Source organism: Larus michahellis, chromosome 8 (genome assembly GCF_964199755.1).
Source record: "Larus michahellis chromosome 8, bLarMic1.1, whole genome shotgun sequence".
NCBI classification, from domain to species: Eukaryota; Metazoa; Chordata; class Aves; order Charadriiformes; family Laridae; genus Larus; species Larus michahellis.
This window is the reverse complement of record NC_133903.1, coordinates 12,688,523-12,701,374: the sequence shown is the minus strand read 5'-3', so window position 1 is coordinate 12,701,374 and position 12,852 is coordinate 12,688,523. Positions and strand designations below refer to the sequence as shown.

At 41.3% G+C, this 12,852-nt stretch overlaps 1 protein-coding gene across 2 annotated transcripts; it reads right to left on the bottom strand.

Moving 5' to 3' along the window:
* Positions 1-369: 369 nt before the first annotated feature.
* TVP23A (trans-golgi network vesicle protein 23 homolog A) lies at positions 370-12,295 on the bottom strand. 2 transcript variants are annotated; one of them, XM_074597157.1, is made up of 7 exons: positions 11,852-12,295; positions 11,687-11,766; positions 7,265-7,409; positions 6,292-6,381; positions 3,269-3,394; positions 1,519-1,645; positions 370-1,094 (listed from the first exon to the last, which is right to left on the bottom strand). In XM_074597157.1, exons 1-7 carry the CDS (start codon positions 11,858-11,860, stop codon positions 1,033-1,035), a joined length of 639 nt encoding a protein of 212 aa, XP_074453258.1. In that variant the 5' UTR covers positions 11,861-12,295; the 3' UTR covers positions 370-1,032. The 2 variants fall into 2 exon arrangements, with proteins under 2 accessions (XP_074453258.1, XP_074453259.1); XM_074597158.1 differs by having other exon boundaries at positions 7,373-7,409; positions 11,852-12,261.
* Positions 12,296-12,852: the final 557 nt, after the last annotated feature.

The following is a 12,852-nucleotide window of genomic DNA, read 5'->3' as shown; positions in this document are numbered from 1 at the left end:
GAGTCTTCATCTGTGTTACACAGGCGCAATCTGCATCTGCTGTCATGGTGCTAATAAATAACTGCATATGAAGTTAGTGTTTGTGGACATGCAGATACAAGATTTTATTTAGAAAGCTGAATATAAAATACACTTCCCTGACACTGGGGTGCTGTATCTGATGTGTCTGCTCTGCATGTGCAGTAGGCTTTGTCCTGCCTTCTGCACTAGGGTCACTTGTAATGCCCACTCTCTGTTACCGAATAATGGTCATTTTAGTGTCTTTCAGTGGAAAAGATCTATATTTAGAGTGAAATTCAGTGTCGTATTGTCTCCTTTCTTATAACTGGCATCAGTTTTAAAGTAAAAATCTGCTAGAGTTTAGGCAAGTTAATTAAAGCATGAGTATGATATTTATTACAGGTATCACAATAAAATTAACATATTTATTTATACGTAACTGGCTGCTTCACGCACTGGGAACTGCTGTACACACACACACACTGTGCATTGTGTGAACCTGCCACATGGCTTTTGTACTTTATTCTACTTGATCCTCAGCCTGAACACTAAAAATTAAACATTTGGTATCTTCAATAACTTAGAGGCTCTTGTGATTGTAATTCCTTTTTTTAGTGAGGAACCAAAGCTTCAAGAAATCAGTATTGTGTAGAAGAGGGAAAGGTTTGATTTTTGTTCATTGTAGCTCCAAAATTAAACAAATTAGCATTGTCATCTGATTACATTCTAATTCTTGGTTAAGATAATCCAACAGTTTCAGGTTAGTTGACAAGATCTTTTCCTAATGAAGGGTGCTCTGTATAAACCATAAGCGTTGGGTTTGTGCCTGTACAACCTGCTTTTTGTTGAAACTTTCAAGTAACAAAGGCTCGAAACCTTTCAGAATCTAAAGACTCAAACACAAATGACGTAAAATCCTTATTGTTTCATGCAGGCATAATTCTAGAAGAGCTTTACTTAAATATCTTCTTATGAAGAACAGCTTTCATAAATCAGTATTTTTACTGCTTGTCCTTTTTGTTCTTTATTTGATTATCTGGTGCCTGTCTTCCCATGTTCTTCAGTGTGGTCTTCTGCTGTTCTCCTTGCCTGTCCTGTGGAGTGAGCAGAGGAAGCGTGGCTGTTAGCGAAACCTGGGATGGCAGCAGCTCTTACAAAAAGCAGGGCAGAGCCAGGTGGAAGACCGAGGGTTGTAGATCGTTCTCCCAGCTGTGCCCAGGCAGTGGCATCGTAAGGCCTCAGAAGACATCCCTTGGGATTTAACTTAGAGGACATTCTTCATGGGGCGTGGAAGCAGCTGAGTTGTGAAGCTCCCGCAGGCTTCTCAACACTGAGAAAAGTGACACGGGGTATGGCCCCTCCGGGCAAGTTCCGCAAGGGGCTTATTGGAGAATGGAGGTAGCCCTGCCAGGAGTCGTTTTAGGAACTAAGACCTGGGAAGACCCAAAACCAAGAGCGTGAGGCAGGTCAGCGCGTGACGCTTCGGGGCTGTAGCTGGCAGAGCAACTCGGTACTTACTCTTGGGAACATCTGCTGTGACAAAACTTGAAGTTGCTCTCCTGGTGCTTTTGTGTCCCCCTAATTTGCAGTGGATGTAGCCATATAAATTAGCAGTCTGCAGGGAGATCCCGGCTATCACAAGAGCCTGTGGACAAACAACAGTTCAGCTGGGACAAACACACTGCTATATGTAGACTATATGTGTAGAATACATACAACTGTGTGTGTAAGTATACATACTATTTACATATATGCTATAAGAGGAGGATATTCCTTGCAGTAATTAATAACCTTCAAAGAGATCCAATCATGTCAAACTTACCTTTCTACAAAATGCCTTTCTATCAACACGGAGATACAAATTTTTCATCATTCTGTATCTTGAATGACTTCATTACTTTCCTAGAAGCACCTATTCAAAAAAGGGCCTGTTCAACTGATTCCATAATCATTTCACTTTTTTTCAGCTGGGTTTGTATCTGAAGGTTTCACACACGAATACACAGCAAGCCTGCAGGCTTGTTTAGCTGACAAATACCTTATACACAAATAAGATCCTGTAACTTACAGATTTACAAAGAGCAGCGATAGATACAAATCAATATCTATCATTAACAGGCAGTGAAAATAATTGGATACTTTTGTGGTACTATAGGCTTAGCAGCAGGCGGAACCCATCCAATTGACTAATGAAATAACTTAAAAAAAATGTTTTTCTTAGCCGCAGAAAGAGTTTCCTGGAAGGCATCATGTTTTCATCTGTGCCACTGGCCTTTTACAAGCACTGAGCAACTTGCCTCCAGTGCTAGTTAGGGCTCCTTCTCCAACCAGCTCTTAGTTAGCAAACAATCTCTGGTTTTCAAAAATAAAGGTGGAGCTGTGGAGAAAGACTGCTGGTTTAATTTTGCTTGTTTAGCTATGCCACTTTGGGCACTAGAAAGCAGTTAATAATTTGCAATTGATTTATAGCTGTAGCTGAATTTCCTGTTTTGTTTAATAATGAAGTATAATCTTGGCTGTTACTGGTTTTGCAGCTGCACGTGCGCAAGATACTTTTTATCTTTTCAAACTGAAGTAAGAAGTTATATGTAGCATGGCTAGGAACTCAACAAAAGAATTCTATGATTATCCAAGCACTTAATGTTTACAGGGGAAAATATGATTTCACAGACAAAAATATCTTAATATAATGCACTACATGGGGAAAATTTCCTCTTGTATTTAGAAAAATGTGTAATGTTTTTCATCATAGAGAAATGGCTTATAAATACAGTAATAACAAAATACACAGTTACGGCTCAATTTATCGAGGTTTTAAGCCTTATGATACTGGTTCTTTCAAACGGAAATTGTACCAGAGATCTAAAATCCATACTTTTAAAAACAAGTAACATTCAAGTGCCAAGGAGATGTGAAAACCTGAAAACCAGGTGTGGTTTTTGTCCTCTCCTATTAGTTTCCTTTGACAGAAATAAGTTGGGGAAAGTAAGTTGCTATAGTTAAAAAAAAAAAGTCTGTAATTCCGCCAATCACTTAAGGTTCTCAAGTTAGATGAAGGACGTGACATCCGACAACTTGGCAGAAGTGGGGCTAAAAATTGCTAATCCATTCCAGAGTGCAGGGAAATCCTCTGGTTTCTTGAAACTGTTGGTGTGACTTTTGTATTGTTGGAAGATTTGGTTCGAAGACCGTTGCAAAACTAACAGATCTGAGTCTCCCCTCTACTGACACTCTGTCAGCCGCGGGTCTGTCAGTACCCCCAACTTACCAGCCATTTCAGCTTCAAGGAGAACAAGGTGCTAAAGAAAAACACTGTCCAAATAACAGGACAGATAATGAGACCGAGCCAGAAGATTCGAGCTTCAGCTTCAGTTGAGGCAGCTCTTGTAGGCACCTAGAAGGAAAATTGTTGAAACTACTAGCCACAAAGATAAATTCCACAATAAATAACAAAGCAGCAGAGGAGGAGGAGGAATGGACAAAATTACTTCTTTACCTAGATTTGCCTTATTATATGCATGGAAGGAACACTCAGTAAAAAAAGAAGTAGCTCATGCCAAGTTTTCTGCCTGCTGCCCTACTGTACGTGACAGTATTTTCTTTTCAAAATGTTCTGATCACTGTTCACATTTGAATGAGATAATTGTTCCTTTTGTTAATGATAGCTCCCCCTAACACTACAGATTAGTAGTATTTTTAAGTCAAAGTTTTGTTACACTGACAATTGCTTTTAAACTTCAGAATAGATTCAAACTTGAGCAAGGCCTTCGAGAAGAGTGAAACAGAAACAGTGATACAAGCTGAGCTTTGGTCGAGTACCTCACTGTCCGCACTGCAGACTCCTGACGCGTGCCCTGTTCACAAATCAAAAGTATGGGGGAAAAAGTCAGCCCAGTATCAGAAAAGCTATGGCACTGAATGTAGAAACTGCAACGAGCCGTTTGTTGCAAGTGCTAACAAGCAAACTCTAAACGTCCCCCATGGGATTTATCAGTTGGTTCCAGTTCAGACAATGGAATTCTCATAACAGGGTCTGTTTCCATACATTTTCCCAAAAGCATGCAGTATCTTAGCTTAATTTAAATCTCGCATGAAGCTTAGTTTTCTATTACATAAACTAATACTTCCATTTTGCTTATGAAGTCCACTGATACTGCATAAATGAAGAACTGTGGCTTTGAAAATGCCTCTTCTGTAATACTAGCGTTGGACACTGTAGTAACTGCTGGCACCTCTCTGAAAGAGGCATCGTTATTCACGGTGCTCTATTTGTGTTCTTCAGGGAGGGCAAAAAAACCTCATACAGCTACAAAAAACCCTGGTTGCAGATTTCTTCCTGTCAGCACAACTCATGTGTCTCCATCTGCACTGCGAGGATCATTGTTAACTCCTAACACTCAGGAGAAGCTAAAGAAAGAGAGTTGTTCAGAAGATTCTGACCTTTCACAGGAGACCAGAGTTCATGAGGCAGATAATAGCATCCAACTTGTAAATATGGTTAAGTTACTCTATCTTACCTAAAAAAACCCTGCAAGATGCAATGATTATAAGGCGTCTTTAATTTTTCCATGTACCCTCTAAACCAGTGATGTTGCAGAGGTCCAGAGAATAATGTTCTATACCTTTATAGTTACAAAAAAAGACAGATGTTCTGAGTCAATAAAAAGGTTTAATCACCTGTATCCCAAATTATTGACAAATGACCCAACAGTGACATTGCGTTAGCACCGACTATTTAGGAGAAAAAAAGTCAATGCACCTGAGAACTCTGCACCTAAAGGACCTAGTTAACCTGATGAGCAAGATTACAAAAGGCTGCAGTCATGCCAAGGAAGGGAGTTGTGATGTTTGAAATGCAAGTGTGAGAATTAATTTTCTTCCAGCAAATCTCAGCAGATGATGGGATTTTAAGGGTGAACTTCTGTTGCATCAGCAGCACGCCTGGAATTAGCTGTTTATTGTTGGTGAGTGACTTGGAATATTTCTAAGCAAATTGACCCATAGAGGAAGAGATCTTAAAAAGTTGCTAGGGGACTGGTGAAGGAGGGGGAACATCTGACTATAGAAAGTAAGAGACTTGCATGTACTCTAGGGCCTTGCCATGACAAAATATTTCTCGTGGATAAGCCATGGTAAAAATACAATCCACTCTAATGATATGTTCCTTCTTGTGGTACTATCATTTTCATTTTAATCAAGCTATGACTTGCCAGAATTTTTGGAAGGCTTTAGCCCACACAGATGATTCAATGTTGTACTTCTCAGCTAGAATTAACAAACTGTAATAGATGGACTTGGCTTGCTCATTTTACAGTAATTTTGAGGTCAGGAGGTCCTTCTATGGATGTCATTGCTTTTAAGTGTTAAGAAAACTCTTGCTCACTGTCTTGACTTGACGGAACTCAGAAATTCTGAAGGTCGTCTTGTTTCTTTGCTTTTTATGTAGGATTGCCTACGTTGGCTCTTTAGGTGTCACCTAAATTATGGGAAGAACATTCACGTCTGTTGTCCTCTGCTCTGCAGTTGCCCTGCTGCTGGGCTGCACTCTCTCTGCAGAGGGAGTGGGGCTGCTAGAGGGCACCCTGGCCCCACACATTTGGGGTGTTTTACCATGGGCTCAGCCACCAGGGCTGTGTGCAGCTGTGTGGGCTCCAAAGGGATGTCTAGTGTGCTTCTGCCAGGCCCCTTCCTGAATGGGGCTGTGGAGTGAAAGCAAAAACCTGCAATCTTGGCTCTGGCAGTGATGCCAAGAGTCATTTTATAGCTTTTTTTTTTTTGCTCAGGGTATTTGGGGGAGCTCTAGCAGTATCAGAATGCTCTGTGATCTGGGTTCTATTCCCCACTGTATTCCCTGAGCATGAATAAAACATTCATTTTAAAATGCTGATTTTTTGAACTATCCAGCATTGCTTTCAGCACAGATCTTTGCTGAAGAGGATTCTGCACTGGAACTAATTATGGGAAGATGTGTTTATTACAAGATTTTCTCACTAGAAAATAAAATAGAACTACCAAAAATCTTTCATACCTATAGTACCATGGTATGAATATTTATTCTGCTGGCGCATATGATGCCAATGTTGTGGGACCAGTTTGTTCTGAATGCTTCCAGGATGTGACAATCCGGTGTGCTTGCAACTGAATACTTACGTTATCTTCTATAGAAGCTGGATAAAAAGTAACTGTTACAAAGGTGCTCTTTTGTTACTTCTTTATTTGATTTAGCATCAGCTTCGTAAGCTTTCCTGCGGACTCTGTTTGTCCTGTGCCTACTTTTATTAACATACTCACTCGTCTTGCTTCAAACACCCAGTGGCTTTTTCCATCTTCATCAATCTGGTTCCACCAATGCAAACCAACCAAGAGTCTTCCTGTCACATTCTAGTGACAGAAACAATTATTTACGTTATTCAGTTGCATAATTCACTTGTCAGACTAACATTCAAAAAAAAAGACAAGCATGTCTGAAAATCTTATTCTTTTATCAAAGAATACAATTAGTTCTAAAAGCTGTGCCAGCCATTAAGGATGGATGAGTTACCACAAATTTAGAGGCCTGTTCTCTTCTAATATGGTAATTAGCACAATAACGTTGATTTAGGTAAGAAATTATAGGATGTAACTTTTATAAGTCAGTTAGTTGTAGAAGCACCCAATAAACAAATTGCTTTAGTAAGAGAAGAGAAATGCAAACAAAGACACTGAAAAAAAAAATGGAATATTAATTATAAGCAAGTGTGCTGCATGGAATTGAGCAAACAAATTAAGAAAATATTTCTGCACCTGGATGTATATTAGTTTTCAGTATACTGGGGATGCATCAATGCTTTGCTTCTACAAAACAAAAGCCTTGTTCCACATGTGGAGTCCCTGGGATTCTGGGCTGCACATGACCAGGGCACTGGTGCCCCCAGGCACCTTCTGCAGCCCCTGCAGTGCCGCAGCTTCAGACATCCTTTGGTATCCACTACTAAAAGCCAGTATTACTTTATTTTGTTTTGGTTTTTTTTAAGAGGGTAAGCATACAAACAAATTACCTATGGTAAGGCAATTTTCTCACCATGTCAGTAGCTCCCATCAGCCACAGAGAACATGGTGATAAACACTAAGATATGCAATTTTCTTCATTAAAATGGGCTAGGTAGCTAATAAATCAACAGATAATATTTTTGTCCCCTTTTTCAGTATACATATTTTCTTTTTTGCTTTATTTAATGGCACACAAAATACTTGCAAAGGTAACTACTATTCAAGGTCATCTTACCTTAACTGACCAAAAGTCAAAGGATAGAAGGAGCAGAATAGTGACAAAACAGGCAACAAAGCTGTTGCTGAACCAGTCACAGAACAAGTAGGTAATAATAGCACTCACTCGGAAAAACAGGTGGAAAAAGGTGGCCAGTGGGTGCCTAGGAAAAAAAAAAACAACACAGAGCACTTAGGAAGTTATGGGACAGGAAGGAATATTACAGTATTTGCTAACAATGTCATATAACACAACTAGTTCTAGTCTGTAACGGTATTTTGGTTTGTAGCTGCTATTATTTCATATGTTGATGTATATCTTCATTATCAGAGCAATAGTATTTCCAATAGCCAACCTCCAATCTAAAGCTAAAAGATGGAATGTGTCATTCATGTCAAAGATAGAACAAAGTTGGGTCTTTCATTAGTTTCTTTGGTAGTGCATGAAGGAATTTAGTGGTTGCGTTCAACACCGCACCCTAAAATCCTCATTGTTTCATGAAAGAAATCAGCATAGCAAGGCACAAAAGAATTGAGACAGACCTGATGCCTTTCACAACTCTTTTGAAAAGAACAGGACCTCTGAAAATAAAAAAAACATTAAAAAAAAAACAACCAAACGCAACCAAATATAACTCTTGGGTATAAGACAAAACAAACCTTCATATGTAATGTCTGAAACCAAACACTTCCTTTTACAGAGGGAGTATGATTTGGGAATCTAGCAGTTCTTATGAATAAATGTTCATTAATTTCACTAGATATTTGTGAGCTGAATGAATAAAACTTGTTTTCTGAATAATTTTTTTTTTTAGGTCAGTGATTGTCTCATTAAGCTCCTCTACCTCTATAAATAATTAACAGTAGTATGGACTAGGTCATAATTAACTATTCAACTATTAAATTTGTTATTCTACGATTGTGTATAACAAAATGTACATATAATATATACGCAATTATAACTGTGTATTACAAGTTTACCCTATAATTAGATTTAAATTATAATGGTTATATCTTTATTGTAATATTATTAGTCTATAGCTGTTTAACTGTTCTAGTAATTACCTGTTCTATAATGGCAGTATTGTGCTTGTAGTACTACACACATGTGACCGGAGAAGCAAGAATGATGCACAGCTGTGGCTTATATTTACTCCTGATCATACTCATGCTAACCTCAAACTTTCCAAAAGCTACTCCTGACTTAAAATTAAACATGTGACATTTTAAGTGAAAGGAGCTTTTTCTGCCACAAGCAGACAGGTGGGTGGGCGAAGCAGAGGGAATATTGTGAACTGTCAAAAAGATAGTGTCTTGCTACTTCAAGTCTTGATCTCTTTCAAGAAGCCGTAAGAGTTCACTTGCGTAAATCGTGTCTTGTATTGATACAAGCTATTTGTAGATCGCAACCCTAAAGCGCATCAGGGTGGACTGGGCTTTTATAACTATATTGGTGCTTCAAATGTGAAAGTAACTTTGGAGAAGTAGTGTTTCATTTTGGAAGTCAGATGATGTATTACTGTGCGGATGCTGAATCTGTTCCAACATCAAACTTTGAAGGGTGTTTACTAAAAAAACAGTGCATGAGCAAGGGGCTCAAATTTATCATGGCATGAAACGCTTCATTGAGACTATGGACTAGCAGTCCTCTCACAAGGATCTGGCTAGTCAAGCCAAAGACTCCAGCTTGCAGGTTCTCATCCTGGGGGAGGAATATGGAGATATATCAAAACTTGCACCTCATTCTTTGGACAACTCTCTCAATCTCAGAAAATATCCACCTTTAAAAAAAAATGAATAATCCTGAAACTAATGGAATCCAGTAAATAAACTGTTTGCTTCCTCATTTAACAGAACAAATGTATTTTCTTAATTCACAGCCACCAGATGAAATTTGTAACTCCTATCATATGAGACTTTTTTTTTTAACAAGCAGATAATCCCAGATAGGTAAAATTGTCTTTTAAAACTTGAAGCTAAACCATCTGTGTCCTTTTGAAACAAAAAACTGTACAGCTTTTAAGTTAATGCATTTATATTGAATTCAATTGTACTTTATAAATTTTTTTTAAAAGCTAATTTCCATAAATATGATGGCATTAAGAAATCATTGTATAAACTAACATGATTTCTTTAATTGTATAGGCTTTAAAACATAACTGCTCGGCATACATTTGCTTCTGAAAGCATGGCAACCCACTTGCTTGGACTTCTAGTTATCTTGTTGCATCCTAACATCTGTACAGTGTAGAACTGAAGCATTCAGGCTAAATGATTCCCGTTTATCTTGTTACAGTAACCTCTGTTCAGTTTGCAAGCATGATGCCTATTAGGATAGGAATGAGCTCTTATGAATTTAGTTGCATCCCATATTAAGGAATCAAATGGGGTCAACCCTAAGGAATACCGCTGAACCACAGGAGAATTGCTCCCCGTACCTGCTTGAAGTGCCATGGCAGCATTCTATAAGCTGCTTTCTATACCTCTGTCTGGTACTTCAAATATATCTAGGCAAAATTTGAGCAAACGGGCTTTCTGACTTGATCATCCAGGTTTTCTGGCTTGATCATCTTGTGTTACCTGGCTGATTTGAAAAAGAAGCAATCATATGCTCCTAACTGTTCCAGATCAAATGTTCTGATACTGCAACGAACAGCAAAGATGACGTATGTCACCTTTGTCCTAACCTCCTTATGAAAGTAGCCACTTACTAAATCACTATCCACATTCCTTTTGTTTTTAAGGAGCACTTGCATTTACCTTGGAGAATAAGCTACAGCAAGTTGTGCTTTTGTTATGCAAATTCCAACCAAGTTCAAGATATATGAACTTGGGATAAAGTTAAATAAAGAAAAATGATTGGAACATCTTGTTGATCTCTTTAAGACAAAAAAATTTTGCAGCACATGGCCATGTTCCAAGCTTGTTTGCACAAGATTCTTTAGAAATATAAAAACAGACTTCTGTGAGAACAATGTAAGGAGTTTCATTTCTGTATTCTATAGAAGAAAATTTTTCAGTTTGAGATTATCTTTTAGTATTGTCACAACGAGGGCAAATAAAAAAAAAGTATCTAATGAAATATGTATCCACACAAAGTGGATCAATTAATAGTACGGTTCACTGATACTTTACCTGTCTATTTTTATTGGGCAGCGTGAACAAGTAGGAACAGATCTCTAGAGTGAAGTAACTGGTGCCATGGACCTGCTACAAACATTTCAGGGTGGTTTCACTTCATGCTAACGCTAGCCTGGTCCCGACAACTGAATCTGCATGCTCAAGACACGCTCATAAGCTGTATTTCCCAGTTTAGTGTAATGCTTTAGACTGCGGTCTCCAAGACTGCACCAAAATATAAGCCTTCATTTAAGCTGTGTGCTGCTGCTAAAGCTCAGAAACAAAGCCACTCTGGGAATGCTAATCTTGTGTTGCGGCTGCTTATCATGTAGTTGCAAAGTCAGATGCACTGGAAGGGCAGAAATGCTTCACCAGACACTAGTAAAACAGAGTAATTATATTGTAAAGCTATGTAATTGCTTGTTTGCACATCTCAGATAACGTTCATGTTACGCTTAACATCTCTTATTTTCCTTTTTTTATGCCTACAAGATATACTAATATTGTAATAGACCAGAGTAAACTGGGGCAAAGTGAAAGGGAAGTAAAGCAATAAAAATCAAAGCTGATTACACACATTATTGGCAAGTGCATGCATATGTATAACTCCTTTTGACATAAAACTTTTCCCTTGACAGCCTTTGATGGGAGATTCTTCAAAAAAACCCCTGATGGCACAGTGGCTCTGGGACGTCGGTGTGGACAGAGCTGCTGAGTGACACCCCCGGTAACACCGCGGTAGACTGCTTCACCTGACAGATGGATCGATGGGATGGCTTTTCTCAGATAACAGCTACAAGGATAAGATATCCTATATTCCACGTATATTTCTGACCACATCCCGTGCTAGGAAAACACTATGGTTTTATTGCAAATAACTTGCTGTTTCCCTTCAGTCGGGCGCGAGGCCAGAGCTCTCTGCTGCACAGCCTGTTCCCTGGAAGATGACCGCTCTCTCCAGCTCTAACAACAATACTGTTTAGTTGGGGTGTTTTGGGGTGGGCGCTTTTTTTTTTTTTTTTGTGATATGTTGGCTTTGGGTATGTAAAACTCCTGTTTTCAGCGGCAGGTCGGCGCCGGGCGGGCTGCGGCCGGCAGGGCCTGCCCGGCTCCCCGGCCTCCCGGGAAGCCCGTTCCAGCGATTGACCGCCCTCCCTGTAAAAAACGGGCATTAGGTGCTTAGATGAAGCTTGTTGTATTTCATCGCGTCAGTCCAACTGGAGCACTAGGGGCTGCCCCGGCTCGGTACCTCAGGCGGGTACCGCCAGGCTGAGGCCCCCGCGGTGGGGCTGGGCCCGCTCGGCCCCCCCCGCCCCGTTACCTGATCTTTGCTTTCCGCAGCGCCAGCTCCTCCTCGCTGCCGAAGTCCAGGGACACATCCTCGGTGTCGTCCACCAGTGCCTGCGGCGGGGAGCCATCCCGTCAGCGGGGAGGGACCGGGGGAGCCGCCCCGCCGCCTCCCGCCCCGCACCGCCGGCGCCTCTACCTGCTTCATCCTCCGCCTCGGCCGGCCGGCCCGGCCCCGCAGCCCCGTTGCCAGGCGCGATGGTTGCCAGGGCCCGGGAGGTGTTTCAGGGAAAAGTGTCCGGGCTGCCGCCTGCCCGGGGCCAGCCGGCGGCGGGGCGGGAGCGCGGGGATGCCCCTCGCCCGGGGGCCGCGCCTCGGAGCTGGGCCGCCCCGGTTAAGCCGGCGCTGGGCCCGACGGGGGGCCCGGCCGTCTGCCCTGCGTCCGTGTGGCTGAGGTGCCTTCAGCTGCCGCCCTCCTCCCCATCACCTCCACGCTCTCAGCCTCAGCCCAGGCCAGGGCGGCCCGACGGGCCTTGTCAGGGGGCCACGCTTGGGGCCTGAGGAGCCGGAGCCTGCCTCCAGCCTCTCAGGGTGTCCGCTCCGCGGGAGAGGGCTGCTTGCTCGCCAGTGCACCCACCTGGACAGGGCTTCTTAGGCCTCCTGCTGATGATAAACCCCAAAAGGAAAAAGTAGCGGAGAGAAAGGTGAACGTACCTGTACGTGTATGATAGACCCCCATCTGAGGACAGCATCAGGCTCCAGCAGTCTGTTGTCCTGTCAGTGATGGGCCAATGTCCCCCGCCTCGCAGCAGGCCCTGCACCGCTGTCACAATATGGCTTTTGAGGGGCAATCCAGTACAACAATAATACTGCAGATGTACTAATAGTGTAATATGGGTAACAGCCCTTTAGTTAAAGATTTCTCCTGTTTTTACTCAAATTGCAGATGGATTATGCAGCAGAGTTAAGGACATAGGAAAGTGAAATGAGACAACGGAGCTTCAGGATATGGGTAAGAAATCAAATTTGGTCAACCCAACGAAGGCAAAGCAGATAAGATGTTGCTAAGGAAGAAGAGACCTTGGGAAATCAAAGAAAACAAGTGTGTTGTATCATTCTGTAGATAGGAAAAAGACACTGGGGCATTCCATTAAAACTGCAAGGTTGCTGGTGGTTACAAAGTGTTGAAAATAAAAAGTA

What these genes read in the sequence shown, in the direction of transcription:
- TVP23A (XM_074597157.1), bottom strand. An exon ending in CCTTGAAGCTGAAATGGCTG is followed by an intron (nt 1,646 to 3,268) that starts GTAAGTTGGGGG and finishes GTTTGTCCACAG; the next exon opens with GCTCTTGTGATAGCCGGGAT. An exon ending in CACAGCAGATGTTCCCAAGA is followed by an intron (nt 1,095 to 1,518) that starts GTAAGTACCGAG and finishes CTCACTCCACAG; the next exon opens with GACAGGCAAGGAGAACAGCA.